This window comes from Hyperolius riggenbachi, chromosome 1 (genome assembly GCF_040937935.1).
Source record: "Hyperolius riggenbachi isolate aHypRig1 chromosome 1, aHypRig1.pri, whole genome shotgun sequence".
Classification (NCBI taxonomy): Eukaryota; Metazoa; Chordata; class Amphibia; order Anura; family Hyperoliidae; genus Hyperolius; species Hyperolius riggenbachi.
In genome coordinates this window covers 435429004-435449100 of record NC_090646.1, presented here as the reverse complement: position 1 = coordinate 435449100, position 20097 = coordinate 435429004, and the positions used below count along the sequence as shown (strand labels likewise).

The 20097-nt window shown below is 44.8% G+C and overlaps 1 protein-coding gene across 1 annotated transcript in view; it reads left to right on the top strand.

Moving 5' to 3' along the window:
• Positions 1–20097, top strand: part of LOC137553191 (cryptic protein-like) — a 44207-nt gene that overhangs the window by 8685 nt on the left and 15425 nt on the right. Inside the window, exons 2-3 of the mRNA XM_068271437.1 lie at positions 14637–14683; positions 16666–16836. Coding sequence (XP_068127538.1) covers positions 14637–14683; positions 16666–16836 — 218 coding nt within the window. The remainder of the gene's footprint in view (positions 1–14636; positions 14684–16665; positions 16837–20097) is intronic.

The window sequence follows — 20097 nt, the reverse complement described above, 5'->3', positions numbered from 1 at the left end:
CCTTTATCCCTCTGCATCTGTTTGTATCAAACATCTAATTAGGTGAACAACAGGATTTTAGTTTCCATGGATGTGAAAGAGTGTACATCGCTGGACAAGAAAAAAAAAATTACCACTTTGGTAAACTTCAATTTATTACCGTGCTTACACACATCCAATTTTGATTGGCCGATTTTACTACCTCCATGTACAGTAGTATGAGAGTTAACCTACACTATCTGTTTAACCACTTGCCAACCGCCCACAGCCGATGGGCGGCGGCAAGGGCTGGGCCCAAACGACCGCAATACGCCCATCGGCGGTGGGCATGGTTATGCAGCGATCGCGTCATGTGTGACGCGATCAGCCGTCCGTGACAGGCTCCACCCCTCTTGCGCAGTAACCCACCGGCCGTTCGGAAGCGCCGACGGGTTACTAGCTAGCTGCCCGATCGCTGCATTGAAACTGTATAATACGCTTTGTAATGTATACAAAGTATATTATACAGGCTGCCTCCTGCCCTGGTGGTCCCAGTGATCGAGGGACCACCAGGGCAGGCTGCAGCCCCCCAGGTAAGCACCCAAGCATACTGATCTGCCCCCCCCTTCCCTCTGATCGCCTGCAGACCCCTCAGTCCCCCCCTGCCCACCCCTCAGACCCCTGTTTACACCCAATCACCCCCCTAATCACCCATTAATCACTCCCTGTCACTATCTGTCAGCACTATTTTTTTTATTAGTCCCTAAACTGCCCCCTGGGGGCTCCTGATCACCCCCCCCCCACACTCTCAGATCCTCCCCAGACCTCCCGAGACCCCCCCCCCGTACTGTATGAATCTATCCTCCCCTGTAATCACCTGTCAATCACCTGTCACTCACCCGTCAATCGCCACCTGTCACTGCCACCTATCAGATCAGACCCTAACCTGCCTCTTACGGGCATCTGATCACCCACCCACACCATCAGATCGCCTGCAGACCTACCCTCAGATCACCTCCAAAGTGCATTGTTTACATCTGTTCTGCCATCTAATCACCCACTGATCACCCATCAATCACCCCCTGTCACCACCTGTCACTGCTACCCATCAGATCAGACCCCTATCTGCCCCTAGGGCACCCAATCACCCGCCCACACCCTCAGAATGACCTCATACCCCCCAGACCTCCCCCCTGTGTACTGTATACATCTATTCTCCCCTGTAATCATCTGCCAATCACCTGTCAATCACCCGTCAATCATCCTGTCACCACCTAGTGACAGATGCCTCCCATCAGATCAGACCCTAACCTGCCTCTTACGGGCATCTTATCACCCACCCACACTATCAGATCGACCGCAGACCCACCCGCAGATCACCTCCAAAGTGCATTGTTTACATCTGTTCTGCCGTCTTATCACACATTGATCACCCATAAATCACCCATCAATCACCCCCTGTCACCACCTGTCACTGCTACCCATCAGATCAGACCCCTATCTGCCCCTAGGGCACCCAATCACCCGCCCACACCCTCAGAATGACCTCAGACCCCCAGACCTCCCCCCCTGTGTACTGTATACATCTATTCTCCCCTGTAATCATCTGTCAATCACCCGTCAATCACCCCGTCACCACCTGTCACTGCCACCCATCAGATCAGACCCTAACCTGCCTCTTACGGGCATCTGATCACCCACCCACACCATTAGATCGCCCGCAGACCCACCCTCAGATCACCTCCAAAGTGCATTGTTTACATCTGTTCTGCCATCTAATCACCCACTGATCACCCATAAATCATCCCCTGTCATCACCTGTCACTGCTACCCATCAGATCAGACCCTAATCTGCCCTTTGGACACCCAATCACCCGCCCAAACCCTCAGAACGCTCTCAGACCCCAGCCCTGATGACCTCGCCAGTGCATTGCTTGCATCTATTCCCCCCTCTAATCACACCTTGAGACACCCATCAATCACCTCTTGTCACCACCTGTCACCCCCTAGTACACCTACCCATCAGATCAGGCCCTAATTTGCCCCGTGTGGGCTCCTGGTCACTCGGCCAAACCCTCAGATCCCCCTCAGACCCCCTTCCGATCACCTTTCCAGTGCATTGATTGCATCTATTTTCCCCTTTAATCACCCCCTGACACACCCATCAATCACATGCCCATGTTCTCTGCTGCCATGTCCAGGTCATGATTTGAGAACATCCTGCACTTCCTGCACTTCAGTGCCAATACAACCTGTCATCTAAGAGGCCACCCTGCTTATGACGGGTTCCTCAAAATTTGCCCCCTCATAGACCACCTGTCATCAAAATTTGCAGATGCTTATACCCCTGAACAGTCATTTTGAGGCATTTGGTTTCCAGACTACTCACGGTTTTGGGCCCCTAAAATGCTAGGGCAGTATAGGATCCCCACAAGTGACCCCATTTTAGAAAAAAGACACCCCAAGGTATTCCGTTAGGTGTATGGGGTCACTTGTGGGGTTCCTAAACTGCCCTGGCATTTTAGGGGCCCTAAACCGTGAGGAGTAGTCTTGAAACCAAATGTCTCAAAATGACCTGTGAAATCCTAAAGGTACTCATTGGACTTTGGGCCCCTTAGCGCAGTTAGGGTGCAAAAAAGTGCCACACATGTGGTATCGCTGTACTCAGGAGAAGTAGTATAATGTGTTTTGGGGTGTATTTTTACACATACCCATGCTAGGTGGGAGAAATCCATCTGTAAATGGACAATTGTGTGTAAAAAAAAAATCAAAAACATTGTCATTTACAGAGATATTTCTCCCACCCAGCATGGGTATATGTAAAAATACACCCCAAAACACATTATACTACTTCTCCTGAGTACGGCAATACCACATGTGTGGCACTTTTTTGCAGCCTAACTGCGCTAAGGGGCCCAAAGTCCAATGAGCACCTTTAGGTTTCACAGGGGTGCTTACAATTTAGCAACCCCAAAAATGCCAGGACAGTAAATACACCCCACAAATGACCCCATTTTGGAAATTAGACACTTCAAGGTATTCAGAGAGGGGCATGGTGAGTCCGTGGCAGATTTAATTTTTTTTTGTCACAGGTTAGCAGAAATGGAAACTTTTTTTTTTTTGTCACAAAGTGTCATTTTCCGCTAACTTGTGACAAAAAATAAAATATTCTATGAACTCACCATGCCTCTCAGTGAATACTTTGGGATGTCTTCTTTCCAAAATGGGGCCATTTAAGGGGTATTTATACTATCCTGGAATTTTAGCACCTCATGAAACCTGACAGGTGCTCAGAAAAGTCAGAGATGCTTCAAAATGGGAAAATTCACTTTTGGCACCATAGTTTGTAAACGCTATAACTTTTACCCAAACCAATAAATATACACTAAATGTTGTTTTTTTTATAATCAAAGACATGTGGCAGAATAAATTTGGACAAAAATGTATACAGAAATTTTACTTTATTTGACAAAATTCATGTCTTTTTTGATGAATATAATAAAAACTATAACTCGCAACAGCAATCAAATAGCACCAAAAGAAAGCTGTATTAGTGACAAGAAAAGGAGGTAAAATTCATTTAGATGGTAGGTTGTATGACCGAGCAATAAACCGTTGAAGCTGCAGTGAGTGGAAAAAAAGGCTCTGGTCCTTAAAAGACTGTGGTCCTTAAGTGGTTAAAGTCAGGGTCGGACTGGGACACCAAGGGCCCACCAAGGAAGTTTCAGCCTGGGGCCCGCCCCCTCTCCTCCTTCCCATCCCCCATTTTAGGCTCACATACACATGTACTCTAGAAATTTTGCATGACTTTATGGTAGGGAATAGATTTTGAGCAATTCTGAGGACAGTCTCCAATAGGGATATGTCTAAATGCGGCGCGCGCAGCAAAACTAAATGGGTGTCACCACGCACTGGAACATCGGCGTGGTCATGATGAGTCATGGGCAGACCTAAAAAAAAAATACAAAACACAAAATAAGTAGCAGTGTTATTCACAGAGATTAGGTCTGACCAGATACATTTTAGATAAAATATTCAAGTAGTTACATGCCTCATGATAATTCATAAAGTAGTCAAATGGCAGCAGATACCCCCACAAAATGCAATCAGGTTGCCGACAGATGCCCCCACAAAATGCAATCAGGTTGAAGGCAGATGCCCCCACAAAATGCAATCAGGTTGGCGGCAGATACCCCCACAAAATGCAATCAGGTTGGCTGCAGATACCCCCACAAAATGCAATCAGGTTGGCTGCAGATACCCCCACAAAATGCAATCAGGTTGATGGCAGATACCCCCACACAATGCAATCAGGTTGGCTGCAGATACCCCACACAATGCAATCAGGTTGGCTGCAGATACCCCCACAAAATGCAATCAGGTTGGCTGCAGATACCCCCACACAATGCAATCAGGTTGGCTGCAGATACCCCCACACAATGCAATCGGGTTGGCTGCAGATACCCCCACAAAATGCAATCAGGTTGGCTGCAGATACCCCACACAATGCAATCAGGTTGGCTGCAGATACCCCCACAAAATGCAATCAGGTTGGCTGCAGATACCCCCACACAATGCAATCAGGTTGGCTGCAGATACCCCCACACAATGCAATCGGGTTGGCTGCAGATACCCCCACAAAATGCAATCAGGTTGGCTGCAGATACCCCCACAAAATGCAATCAGGTTGACGGCAGATACCCCCACACAATGCAATCAGGTTGGCTGCAGATACCCCCACACAATGCAATCAGGTTGGCTGCAGATACCCCCACAAAATGCAATCAGGTTGGCTGCAGATACCCCCACACAATGCAATCAGGTTGGCTGCAGATACCCCCACATAATGCAATCAGGTTAGTGGCAGATACCCCCACAAAATGCAATCAGGTTGGCTGCAGATACCCCCACAAAATGCAATCAGGTTGGCTGCAGATACCCCCACAAAATGCAATCAGGTTGACGGAAAATACCCCCACAAAATGCAATCAGGTTGGCTGCAGATACCCCCACACAATGGAATCAGGTTGAAGGCAGATGCCCCCACAAAATGCAATCAGGTTGGCTGCAGATACCCCCACAAAATGCAATCAGGTTGGCTGCAGATACCCCCACAAAATGCAATCAGGTTGGCTGCAGATACCCCCACAAAATGCAATCAGGTTGACGGCAGATACCCCCACACAATGCAATCAGGTTGGCTGCAGATACCCCCACACAATGCAATCAGGTTGGCTGCAGATACCCCCACAAAATGCAATCAGGTTGGCTGCAGATACCCCCACACAATGCAATCAGGTTGGCTGCAGATACCCCCACACAATGCAATCGGGTTGGCTGCAGATACCCCCACAAAATGCAATCAGGTTGGCTGCAGATACCCCCACAAAATGCAATCAGGTTGACGGCAGATACCCCCACACAATGCAATCAGGTTGGCTGCAGATACCCCCACACAATGCAATCAGGTTGGCTGCAGATACCCCCACAAAATGCAATCAGGTTGGCTGCAGATACCCCCACACAATGCAATCAGGTTGGCTGCAGATACCCCCACACAATGCAATCAGGTTAGTGGCAGATACCCCCACAAAATGCAATCAGGTTGGCTGCAGATACCCCCACAAAATGCAATCAGGTTGGCTGCAGATACCCCCACAAAATGCAATCAGGTTGACGGAAAATACCCCCACAAAATGCAATCAGGTTGGCTGCAGATACCCCCACACAATGGAATCAGGTTGGTGGCAGATACCCCCACAAAATGCAATCAGGTTGGCTGCAGATACCCCCACAAAATGCAAACAGGTTGGCTACAGATACCCCCACAAAATGCAAACACGTTGGCTGCAGATACCCCCACAAAATGCAAACAGGTTGGCTGCAGATACCCCCACAAAATTCAATCAGGTTGGCTGAAGATACCCTCACAAAATGCAATCAGGTTGGCTGCAGATACCCCCACACAATGCAATCAAGTGTTTGGCAGATACCCCCACAAAATGCAATCAGGTTGGTGGCAGATACCCCCACAAAATGCAAGTGACCCCCCAGCTTGGAAGGGGGGTCAGCGGGCACAGATCAGCGGGTAAGCCTCCCCCCCTCCCTCACCTAGGGCCCCCCCTTCCGCGCACCCCCCTCCTCCAGAAGTTCAGCCAGCAGCTAGCGGAGAATAGCTTACCGAGCTTCAGATGATGCTAGCTCCGCTCCGCATGCTGCTGCTGCTGCCCTGCTGGTCTCCGTCTCCTGTAGCGACGCTGTCCAATCACACTCTCGCAGGAAGTACCGCGAGAGCGTGATTGGACAGCGTCACTGTAGGAGACAGAGACCAGCAGGGCAGCAACAGCATGTGGAGCGGAGCTAGCATCATCTGAAGCTCTGTAGCTATTCTCCGCTCGCTGCTGGCTGCACTTCTGGAGGAGGTGGGTGCGCGGAAGGGGGGGCCCCTAGGTGAGGGAGGGGGGGGAGGCTTCCCCCCTCCCCGCCGCTTTGTGCCCAATTTCCCCCCTTCCAAGCTGTGCCCCCCTCCCTCTTAGCTCTGGGGCCCCCAGGAGGCGGGGCAGTCAGAGCTCACCGATGGGACCATCGGTGGTTTGGTGGCTCAGTCCGAGCCTGGTTAAAGTATGCAAAATCTGTTGGCCCTCATACTACATGGAAGTGGTAAAATTAACCCATCAGAGGCCATTCAAAATTTGGATTTGTGTACCAGGCTTCAGATGGTAAAACAACCAAATTGTTATCTCCCTGGGCTTTGCTCACTTTTTTTTCTAAGGGAATAGTCAGTTATTTGTTAACTGTTGAGTACCCATAAATATGTGCTATTTCCCCAGTGAAATCAGACATATTGGTCCAAGGTTGTATGTCACCTCCAACCTGTACACAATATCCTACTACAAATAATTCTTACAAAGTTCAGCCTCAGTATTGTGTATATTCTTTTAACTATCTACTATCCCCATCCTTTAAGCTGTTCTTGCCCAACTGGCATACATTTCTTCTTGTCTATTAATACTTTCAGGTAAAACATGAATTCCTACAGATCTTGTGAAGCTTTCATACATCAAGCAGGACTGTTGAAACAGAGAATCCACATGTTTTGTTAGAATGTTGAAAGTCAAAGATAGAATATAACCACCAAAGCATGTTGTAACTTGTATGATACATGACTAAAGCTCTGGTACAATCCAGCACCAGGGCTTTATGATCTTCAGGAACATTCATGTGCACACAAGGCAGACCACAAAGCAAGAACATTGTTGCTGGATCAATGTGTGCAGCAATGCTATTTATTATACAGGTAAACTTGTGTTTGGAATAGCTTTCAATGCTTACTTTGACCTTTGAAGGAAATAATTCCTTGACACTTATCAGTGCAGCAAAATAAAAATAATTTGATGAATCTTCTTTTTGTTGCTCATCTAGTTTTCCTCTGCAATTTTAGGCTGCCACACACCTCCAATTTTGATGGGCCAATCACAGACCAAGGGCTCGATTCACAAAGCGGTGCTAACCCAGTTAGAGACTTTAGGCATGATAACCATTGCACCACTCTGGTGAAAAGCCAGTTTAGGTGTGATAAGTTTAGGCATGATAAGTTTAGGTGTGATAAGTTTAGGCATGATAAGTTTAGATAAGTTTAGATCACTTGCAAAGTCCCGCACGCAAAGCAGCGCCATTAAACTTTATACGAAGTGCACCAGTCTTTGCTAGCGTAAAACTTTTGATCAGCTGTGCACTGCGGTGCTAACGCAGTTGGCGCTTAAACTTATCACACCTAAACTTATCACACCTAAACTTATCATGCCTAAACTTATCACACCTAAACTTATCACACCTAAACTTATCATGCCTAAACTGAGTTTAGGCATGATAAAGGGCTTTTCACCAGGGTGCTAACTGTTAGCACCGCTTTGTGAATCAGGCCCCAATTGTTTCACCTCCATGTATTATGAGAGTTTACCTACACTATTTTGTCATAGTATTCACTTTCTGTAAATTATCATATGACACGGAGGTGTAAAATTGCCCAAAATTGAAGATGTGTACCAGTCTTAAAGAGGAACTGTCACGAAAATCTTAAAATTTAAAACACATACAAATAAAAAGTATGTTTCTTCCGAAATAAAATGAGCCATACATTACTTCTCTCCTATGTTGCTGTCACTTACAGTAAGTAGTAGAAATCTGACATTACCGACAGGTTTTGGGCTAGTCCATCTCTCCATAGGGGTTCTCAGCATGGCCTTTATTCTTTATAAAGACATTTCCTGCGCAGTCCACTCCAGCCCACGTGGAGGTGATTGACAGCGCCGCTCGCGCATGTGCAGTACAGGCCGACCTGGAGGTCGGCCTGACGTCATCGCTGGGGACCAGGAGTAAGCTGCGGCGAACGGCTACGGGGAGAGCTGCGGCGAGGGACATGCTGGGAGTTTGGGGCTGGAGGAAGCCCCCGGTAAGTAGCACTTATTTTATTAAATTTTCCCTGATTTAAGTGAGGCTCTCTCTGTATTGACAAAACTTGCTACCATGCATGCACACTGCGACACGAATGCAACTTCTACACCCACAAAAAGAAGTTTAAACAGGCCTCACTTGCCAATATCAAAAAATAATTTATTGTGAATAAGGCAATCAAGGGTTGTGAAACAGTACCACTACATCTAAAACCATTAAAAACACTCTAGAAACCCCAGAGAATGCACAGCAAATCCCCACCTCAATTGCTCCATACATTCATCCACACACGCCATTGATTCCACAGAAAATGATGCATGCATTACAATGGTTGTCATGACTTCGAAAAAAAATTTACGTGCTGGTCAAAAATTCACTATTTGCTAGAAAAATTCCAGACCTACAAAGTCCAGTAAAAACACGCTGTCTCCAGGTTAAAGATTGTCATGGGTAGTCAGGGACGGATCTAGGGGGGGGGGGGGGGGGGGGGCAAGCGGATCTATTGCCTCAGGCGCAGTTTGTTGAATTCTTAAAAAGGCGGCAAAATTTGGATGGGGAATGGAAGTTTAGGCGCCAAAACCTGACCTTGCCCCAGGCGCACCTTGGGGCAACTTGGTCTAGATCCGTCCCTGCTGGTAGTTTATATCTGCAATCCTTTAGCCAGCAGTTAGCACTAATGTGCATAGAGAAGCAGTCCAACTTTTGCTACAATCAAGCTCAGCTCATAGCACAGCTTTTCAGATTAATAAGCATGATTAGGCAGCAGTTAGTAGTTACAGCAGTTTTGTAGTTTCAGCATAGCGTTAAACATGCATAGCCAGAGTCAGAGAGTCCGCTTCATTCACCAGCCTTGTTAAGGGGTTGCTATGTCCCTATTGTATCAGTCCCCCAGGGATATACAATACCTCTCTTCCAACGTTACTCGGCACTGCATAGTCCTGTGATTGATTGCTGTTGGCGATAGCTAGTGTGGTGGATCTACCCGCACGCGCCCATGTGACAGCGCAACAGCGGGGATCACACTCACAACGGCGTGGAGCGAGGTGATGGAAGAGGCCGACCTCAGGTAGCTCCTCCCACAGACATGTTTCGACCAATGGCCTTCCTCTGGGTGTGGCTTAAGGTGAGGAGGGGTGGTTTCTCCCTTTATACTCAGAGTTTCCGGTCATCTGACGTTCCTACAGGCACCATCTTTCTTCCTGGAAACTTTGCCCAAACTTCAGAAGTCGAGTTTATTTCATATATCTTCCAGAGTTCCATAATATAGCTGCTTCAGCAGCCAATATCAGGTCAGTTTACATTTTTCCAAATAGGTCTTAATATTTTAACCATTTTACCCCCGCCCGTATGAATTTCTCCGTCCCTTTTTCCATCCTTTAACCCCCAGGGACGGAGAAATCCGTACTTTCCGCACTCCCGCCGCTGCCCGCGCTCCCGCTTGTAAACACGCCGCCGGCCGCTTGTAAACACGCCGCCGCCCGCTCGCCCGGAGATCAATGAACGGGAAAATCCATTCCCGTTCGTTGATCTAAGCCCCGCAATTATCCGCTGCTCTCCGATGAGCAGCGCGATCATTGTGGAAAAAAAAAACATGTTACCAACCTCCTTGTACTTCCTCCAAGCGTCCGTAGGGACGCTTGGAGGTCGCATTAAACAAAAAGTTACTGTTGCTATCTTGTGGCCAAATAGTAAAACTACACCCTAAACATTTTTCACATACAAATGAATTACTTATACACAAAAAATTAACTCATTACCTCCCACACTCCCCATTTTTTTAGCTGTTTAGTTAGCTGTTGGAGACAGGTCTGCTGGTCCTAATAGTGCACCGACCATTTCCACCTTCACACCACTACCGGCATCTAGTATCCACTGGCTCTTGTGTAAAACCTCATTGCTGGAGGAGACAGGTCTGCTGGTCCTAGTAGTACACCGACCATAACCCAGTAATCCTTCACACCACTACTGGCATCTACAGTGCTGCCCATAATTATTCATACCCCTGGCAACTTTTGACTTAAAGTTAATTTTATTCAACCAGCAAGTAATTTTTTTGACGGGAAATAACATAAGTGTCTCCCAAAAATAATCAGACGATGTACAAGAGGCATTATTGTGGGAAAAATGTTTTATTTATATTTGAGCAAAAAGTGTCCAGTCCAAAATTATTCATACCCTTCACAAACTGTCACAGTCTGTGGAAAAATCCAAAGTTCTATACCATTTCAAATAGTCCAAGCTGTTCTAAAGCATCCTAACTACCCTGATTAATTGGGAACAACTGTTTTAATTAACTCAACAGGTGAAAAACAGCAGCTCTCTGCAGTTGGTTTGTGGACAGACATGGCTAAGACAAAGGAGCTCAGTGAAGCTCTGCGGCTGCGCATTGTGGCTGCTCACAAGTCAGGAAAGGGGCTACAAGGCAATTTCTAAATATTTTCAAGTTCCAGTGGCTACAGTGCAAAGTATTAAAAAAATACAAGGGGCTTGATTCACAAAGCGGTGCTAACCTACTTAGCACGTCTAAAGTCTTTAGACGCGCTAACCAGGGTGCTAAGTAGGTTAGCACCGTATTTCTCAATCAGATCGTGCGCAAAGTTTTTACGCGTGCTAAGTCCCATAGGCTTTAATGGGCACTTCGCGCTGTGCGCCCTGTGCTCTGTGCAGTACGCGCATAAAGTTTTGCGCGCGTAAAGTTTTATGCGCGAAAAGCTTGTTTAGACGTACTAAGGGGGTTTTCACAGGCGTGCTAACAGTTAGCACCGCTTTGTGAATCAAGCCCAAGATGTTCCGCACTGTGGAAAATCTCAGAGGACATGGTCAGAAGCCAAAAGTGACACCTGTTCTGGCCAGGAGGATAGTGAGAGAGGTGAAAAAAAAAATCCAAGGATCACCACCAAGGCCATCATGGTGAATCTTATCTGGGCTCTGCTGGTGGCAATGTCTCAAGGCGGACAATTCAACAGACACTGCACACCGCTGGGTTCCACAGATGCAGACCAAGGAGGATGCCACTTTTCTAGATAAGGCACACAAAAGCTTGCTTGGTCTTTGCAAATGCTCATCTGGACAACAAAGAAGACTTACGGTCTTCTGTGTTATGATCAGATGAAACAAAAATTGAATTGTTTGGTCCCAATGATGTTTCCTTCATTTAGCGTAAAAAGGAGACACCTTCAACCCAAAGAACACCATCCCTACTGTCAAACATGGTGGTGGGAACCTAATGCTTTGGGGGTGTTTTTCAGCCAATGGACTAGGGAACCTAATCACAGTAAATGGCACCATAAAAAAAAGAGCAATACATGGGGATTTTCAACGACAACATCAGGCAGTCTGCAGAGAAACTTGGCCTTGGGCACCAGTGGACATTTCAGTATGACAATGACACAAAACACACAGCAAAAGTGGTGAAGAAATGGCTAGCAGACAACAACATTTAATGTTTTAGAGTGGCCCCGCCAGAGTCCTGACTTGAATCCAATTGAGAATCTGTGGAGCGAGCTAAAGATCAGGGTGATGACAAGAAGACCCTCCAACCTGAAAGTTTTGGAGGTCATTGCTAAAGATGAACTGGCAAATATATCTGTGGAGACATGCAAAAAAAGCTGGTCTACAATTATAGGAAGCATTTGATTGCTGTAATAGGCTATGAATAATTTTGGACTGGACACTTTTTGCTCAAATGTAAATAAAAGCTGAGAAATGTTTTTCCCATAATATTGCCTCTTGTACATTGTCTTCTTATCATTTGGGAAACACCTATGTAATTTCTCGTCAAACAATTACTTGCTGGTTGAATAAAAGCAACTTTAAGTCAAAATTTGCCACGGGTATAAATAATTATGGGCAGCACTGTAGTATCCACTACTGACCCCTGTATAAGACCTCAGTCGTGTTGGAGACAGGTCTGCTCTGCTGGTCCAAGTAGTACACCGACCCTAACCCAATAATCCTTCACCCCCACTACTGGCATCTAGTATCCACTACTGCCCCCTGTATAAGTCCTCGGTGCAGAATCAATGTTTTTTGGTCACTTAACTGTCATTTAACTACCTCAGCCTGATCATAAAGGCTGGAAAACTGCGATCGATCGCCTGCACTCCCATGATTGTGGGCACAAGCACAGCAGCCACTACACACTACACAAAGATTGCCGCCAAGAGGACTAACATTTATGTCCTGGAGATGTCAACTGGTAAAAACAAATATATGCTCACCTGACGTAATCACTAAAGGTCTTTGCAGTTGTTTGCAGACTGCAGTGCGTTAAACGCGGCGTTTCGTGTGTCAGTGAGAAGCGGGCGTAACCCTTACGCTACCTGATTGACGTGTACACATGCCGGATTTTTTAAAGCATTTTATGCCACTAATTTAGGAATGTAATGTGATTTCTGTAATGTGATTTCTGGACGGAAGGAAGTTCCATATAGGGCCAGCCACATTTACGGCTGCACTAAGCGTCTTATCAACCACATGACCACAGGGGCCAATAGCCAAATTCCGTGAGCCCCCACATGTGATTGTCAGACATGACACACTCACGGTACACCCACAGGGTGGGATCTAGAGTTAACCCTTGGCTAGCTCTTTATAAGAAGCTGACAAGGACTAGCTCAATTGCCATGGAATGCCATAACTACATATTTTTGCATTGCTGAGGTAATGAAGACAGCTAATGTACACACCTGTAAATTTGTTAAAAACTTGAGGCATTCTGGAATCCACTTTGAGACATCTGCCGGGCTGTGAGAATGTCGAGCCGCGGGGTCCAGCCATTCGGGCTGCTGGTGCCGAAACAAAAGATGGCAAGCATAAATCATGTTTTAACAGTAGCTGTACACTATACAATTTGTGCCCAATTAGACATTTGATCAGAAAAGAATGTCTCACTGAGAAAAAAAAATTGTGTTTGTGATCTAAATACAGAACCGCAATGTCGGTTCTTGGTGATTTTGATTATGATGTCAATCATAATGTAATTTTCAGTGCTGTTCAAAAACAAAACTATACACTGTAGTTTATGGGACCAGTTAGAGCTACGAATGGTGGCTTTAGCAGCAAGATGGGGGGAGAACAATAAGGGGCCTGGAGAGGTCTGAAGACTTCATATATTATGAAGATAACCATTAAAAAAAAATCCCTTTTGGCCTCATCCACACTGGGAGTCGCAAAACGCTAGCAAAATCGCTAGTGTTTTGCAAAGTGATTTTCCTGTGATTTTTCACTGTGCAGGAAAACGATTTGGAGCGATTGCGTTTTGTGATTCTTTAACATTGAAATGCAATTGCTCCGAAATTGCTAAAAATGCTGCATGCACAATGTTTACAATTTCAGCAAATCGCTAATCGCTGGCGATCGACGCATTGTAAACACTACCATTGATTTGCATTGCCATAACACTTTTTCAATTGCTAGCAATTTACAGAGAAGCTGAAATCGCTAGTAAAACACTCCAGTGTGAATGAGGCCTTATGCCTGGTACACACTATGCAATTTCCCATCAAATCAATGTGCCAAATCGATAATTTCCAATATGATTTCTCATAGTTTTTCTGATTGATTTTGTACAGAAGAAAATCGATCAGAAAAATGATTGGAAATCAGGTCAGACCTGTAGGAAATAATTGATTGATCTGTCAATCTAATGGGGAATTGCATGGTGTGTACCAGGCATAACTACACTTTAACAATCTGAAATGCTGGGCATAGACGGTATGTTTATGCGCCGGAATCGAGCCAACGGCTCGATGCCGGCGCGTCACCACTCGTCCGTGCATGGGGATCGATTCCCGCTCGTCCCCGCGGGCACTTCCTTATCAGCGCTTTGTTTTTGCCCATTGTCCGCCCGCGGGGATCGAGCCGGGAATCGATCCACACGGTGAACGGACACGTCGGAAATTATCAATCGAGCCATCAGCGGCTCGATTGATAAGAACATACACCGCCGTGTATGCCCAGCATTAAAGGAATCCACAGTCTAATCCCTACCATAGTTGTAGTCATTTTTTATCTTTTTGTTGTTTATAGAATAATTTAAATCCTGATGGCTCCTGGATTAGGCAGTCTGGCTTCTGAATTCCATAATAACTTGTCCTCTTAGGCCGGTATCTTTCCTTCAAAGTCCTCAGGTTCCTCTGTTGAAAAGTATTTGATGGTTTGTTGACATAGTGGGTCATGACACTAACATCACTGACACTTTGTGTTTTCTCTTTGTTTATCAGGCTCATTGTAATAACATTGACAGTGTTGGCTTTTCCCTTTCACAAAGGTAAGATTTATTCAACTCTTTATATGTTCCTATCCAACAGCTGACCATACTTCCTACAGACCATCCTAAACTAAAAATATTTCCCCTAGGATTTTAAGCATTATGTACATTTAAGGCAAATTTGGTGATTCTATTTAAAGTGTTTTCATTAAACTAAAATCAACTGATAGTGTTTTATTGATTCTTTGTACAAAATCAAATACCTGTAGAATGATGTTTGAGAGTGATAGAAGATTTGATCAGCAGTTGTCTTGAGAGAAGCTGGTTGAGTAATTAAATGTTGGTTGGTGAGAAGAATAGAGAGGCTGCCATAATTACTGAACTCAGAACTTCCTCTCTTTAAAAGATACGCAACAGCATAATAACCTTAAAATAAACAAACAAAACATCTTTGTTACAGCTAATATAAATCCTAAAATAAATCTGTACTGTTTCTACCTCCTGATTCATGTAAGCAGACATATTGTTAACAGCCTGTGGTTTCAAATGGGCTTATCTGCCTTATCTGCAATGGCAGTCATGTGACACAGGGGAGAGATCAAATTACAACTTGTGATTAGACATAAATGAGGGGAAATGATACAGGATAAAATCTCTAACTACATATAGGGTGCATTTCACTGTTTTCCATCTGTCCTGTGCAAGAGTTCAGGTTGCCTGGCAGACCTGCTGATCTATTTGGCTGCAGTAGTGTCTGAATAACAGAGCTTTCTGTTGGTGGGCTCTGATCCCTTGTGCAGTGTTTGTTTTGTGTATATATATATATATATATATATATATATATATATATATATATATATATATATATATATATATATATATATGTATACAGTATATATATATATATATATATATATATATATATATATATATATATATATATATGTATATATATGTATATATTTTCCATAAATTTACTTATTTATTTATTTATTTACCTAAAGTGAGAGGGATGTGAAAGCTGCCATATTTATTTCCTTACAATACTAGTTGATTAGTACTTCTGCTGATCTTACATGCATCAGTAGTATCTGAATCAACCACCTGTAATAAACACGCTGCAAATCCCGTCGATCTTCAATCATCGGATCTGCATGCTTGTTCAGGGTCTATGCCTGGGCTGGGGATATGTTCTTTTTGATTGAAAAAAAATTGCATGTATTACCCCCACCTTTTACATTTTCTTTACCCGTTGTCCCCCACACAGGCTGGTATGGAGCTCCGCCATGCTAGCCTCTCTGTTTCCTACAGAGCCCTTGTGCATATTATGGTCTAAGGAGACTTGCACAGTTCTTGCGATACAACGCGGCAGAAGTATCAAAATCGCTGTAGTCCCAATGTAGTGTCTGCAGCATGTTACCTCATGAATCGAAAAAAGTCAATGAGCAACGCAAGCAGTGTGCACAACAGGAGTGTGGTGTGATGCGTTAAAACAACGGGAATCCCAGTGACATACTTCCTGCCAAGCAGGGGGTATGTCACTAGCCTGGGCGACCCTGTTACCGCACAGTGGCGCAGGGTCATATGAAGCCTTATTCCTGCGGTGCGATGTGGTGCGGTAAAACCAGCCTCAGAGTCAATGGCCTCAATTCACTAAGCTTTATCAAACGTTTGATAATTTACCTCATGAGTAAAATCTAATTTTGAATTCACTAAGGTGTTATAGATTTAATGAACATTTTATCGATAAAACATTCGATAAATCTATAACACCTTCGTGAATTCAAAATTAGATTTTACCCATGAGGTAAATTATCAAACGTTTGATAAAGTGATTGATAAAGCTTAGTGAATTGAGGCCACTGTGGCATCCACTCAGAGATATTTTAATGCCAAACAGAGGACATGCACATCAGTTGTCAGGTGATTTTAAGGTTTTGGCTGGTCAGAAGGCGTAAATACAACAGATCCCTGTTTTTTGTCTTGCGCAAAAATGTTTATCATAAGTCTCTTATTTATAAAGTCTAATTTTAAAATTATAGGAAGTGCCAAGGAGAAATCTGAAGCCTTTAGCAACCTAAATGCAAAGTCAGAACCTCAACAGATAAATCATAGCCGGGTAATGGACACATTAATGGAAATGAATAGAAGTACTGCGATCAGAAGGCAGCCAAATAAAGAAGCACTTATACCTTTCACTGGACTAACCGACAGTAAGTACCCGGCCTGCATTTCATTTATTTACAATAAATGACCACTAATGGATCCGAGATAAATACAAATAGCATAATGAATTTATTTTAATTAGAATGACATTTCAGGAGGTGATACACACATAATTAGTCTCCTGTCAACAAAAATAAACCACAGCAGGTTCATTCTTCACAGTCAGTTAAATACACAAAAATAGTAAACAGAGGTATGTGAACATATTTTCTTCTGTGCTATACACTTCATTGTTAGTATTCTTATTCTAGTATGTGCATATTACAAATCATGCATGCATGAAAATAATTGACCATAATAATTGACCCTGCATAAGCCCCCCCCCCACACACACACACTTTACACCAAATTCAGTAACCATCCACTAGGCCTCCCCCCCCCTCTCCCCCATGTGCTACCCTAGAACGCCCTCCCCGCCATGCAAACCATATATTGGAAGTGTGCCACGCAGTATAGCTACATCTCCTTACTCCAACTTGAGTCCTTGGACTTCCCTGAAGTTTTGTAAGGGCTCTTTCATACGTACAGCTGAAGGTGGTGAATTCACCGCCTGTCAGCTGCTCTCTTGCACTGAACGGATGGTTTTTAGTGCTCAGTACCAGCAATAGACAGGCAGCCCCCCATGGAGTCACTCTGTGCAATAGCTGCAGCCATGCTCATATGCAGCATTTGGCAATTCTCTTCTGCTAGGTAAATTTTAATTGCATTCAAATAGCCCTCTTGGACAGCAAATGAGATGCTGAACTGAAAGACAAGCGAGCAGTTCAGCCTTTCGTCTGAAAGAGCCCGAACTCTGCACTTGAGCTCCAGGCCTACTGTCACGTGACTGCAATGGGGTTAGTGCTCTAGCAGCAATTTATGAAACTGCTAGGGAGATACAAGTACAGTGGCTTGCAAAAGTATTTGGCCCCCTTGAAGTTTTCCACATTTTGTCACATTACTGCCACAAACACGAATCAATTTTATTTGAATTTCACATGAAAGACCAATACAAAGTGGAGTACACGTGAGAAGTGGAACGAAAATCATACATGATTCCAAACATTTTTTACAAATAAATAACTGCAAAGTGGGGGGTAATTATTCGGCCCCCTGAGTCAATACTTTGTAGAACCACCGTTTGCTGCAATTACAGATGCCAGTCTTTTAGGGTATGTCTCTACCAGCTTTGCACATCTAGAGGCTGAAATCCTTGCCCATTCTTCTTTGCAAAACAGCTCCAGCTCAGTCAAGTTAGATGGATAGCGTTTGTGAACAGCATGTTTTCAGATCTTGCCACAGATTCTCAATTGGATTTACATCTGGACTTTGACTGGGCCATTCTAACACATGGATATGTTTTGTTTTAAACCATTCCATTGTTGCCTGGGCTTTATGTTTAGGGTCGTTGTCCTACTGGAAGGTGAACCTTCGCCCCAGTCTCAAGTCTTTTGCAGACTCCAAGAGGTTTTCTTCCAAGATTGCCCTGTATTTGGCTCCGTCCATCTTCCCATCAACTCTGACCAGCTTCCCTGTTCCTGCTGAAGAGAATATTTGACAGTGGGGATGGTGCATTCTGAGTGATGTGCAGTGTTAGTTTTCCGCCACACATAGCGTTTTGCATTTTGGCCAAAAAGTTCCATTTTGGTCTCATCTGACCAGAGCACCTTCTTCCACATGGTTGCTGTGTCCCCCACATGGCTTGTGGCAAACTGCAAACGGGACTTCTTATGCTTTTCTGTTAACAATGGCTTTCTTCTTTCCACTCAAAGGCCAACTTTGTGCAGTGCACGACTAATAGTTGTCCTATGGACAGATTCCCCCACCTGAGCTGTAGATCTCTGCAGCTCGTCCAGAGTCACGATGGGCCTCTTGATTGCATTTCTGATCAGCGCTCTCCTTGTTCGGCCTGTGAATTTAGGTGGACGGCCTTGTCTTGGTAGGTTTACAGTTGTGCCATACTCCTTCCATTTCTGAATGATCACTTGAACAGTGCTCCATGGGATTTTCAAGGCTTTGGAAATCTTTTTGTAGCCTAAGCCTGTTTAAAATTTCTCAATAACTTTATCCCTGACCTGTCTGGTGTGTTCTTTGGACTTCATGGTGTTGTTGCTCCCAATATTCTCTTAGACAACCTCTGAGGCCGTCACAGAGCAGCTGTATTTGTACTGACATTAGATTACACACAGGTGCACTCTATTTAGTCATTAGCACTCATCAGGCAATGTCTATGGGCAACTGACTGCACTCAGACCAAAGGGGGCTGAATAATTACACACACCCCACTTTCCAGTTATTTATTTGTAAAAAAATGTTCAGAATCATGTATGATTTTAATTTCACTTCTCATGTTTACACCACTTTGTATTGGTCTTTCATGTGAAATTCTAATAAAATTGATTCATGTTTGTGGCAGTAATATGACAAAATGTGGAAAACTTCAAGGGGGCCGAATACTTTTGCAAGCCACTGTACTTGAGCTGGAGTGAGGAGAGGAAGCTATGGTTATGGGTATGCATTGAATACTCTGTATAGGGAAGTGACACATATTGTCTGTAGATAACACACACACACACACACGCACGCACGCACGCACGCACGCACACACACACACACACACACACACACACGCGCATGCACGCACGCACGCACGCACACACACACATTTTTTTTTAGGCCAAAAAATGTGGAACAAAAAAGTCAGCTTTTCCATTTTTCCTTTAAATGTGGTACATTTATCATTGGAGTAGTCTATATAGACCAGTGTTCCCAACCTGCGTGAATGTGTTGCGGCGGCTCTGGGTATGATTTCGGCCAAGTCCCGCACTAGGCATGGGCAACAGATTGATTAAAAAAAATGTGGCTGGTGCATCCTCATTTCCACCCCCTGTGCACTGCATGGTGCTCAATCTCTCTGTCCCTTATACCCTCCCCTGCCTCTGTCCAGTAAGCCCTGCCTCCCTCCTTTCAGTGATTACACACTAGCTCAGGGAAGCGGGTCTGGAAAAAAAGAAGACCATGAAAGAAGATCCTATGGCGAGTGAGTGACTGTGCCACTGCGGCATTAGCATGTTGTGAGACTGCGATGTAATGCCTCACCTGTCTCAGCCAAACTCCTCCGGCCTCTTCCACACAGCACCCTAACCTGTATCTCACACCCAGTACTCTGACTTGCCTCTCCCACCCAACACCCTGACCTGCCTCTCCCACCCAACACCCTGACCTGCCTCTCCCACCCAACACTATGACCTGCACCTTCCACCCAACAC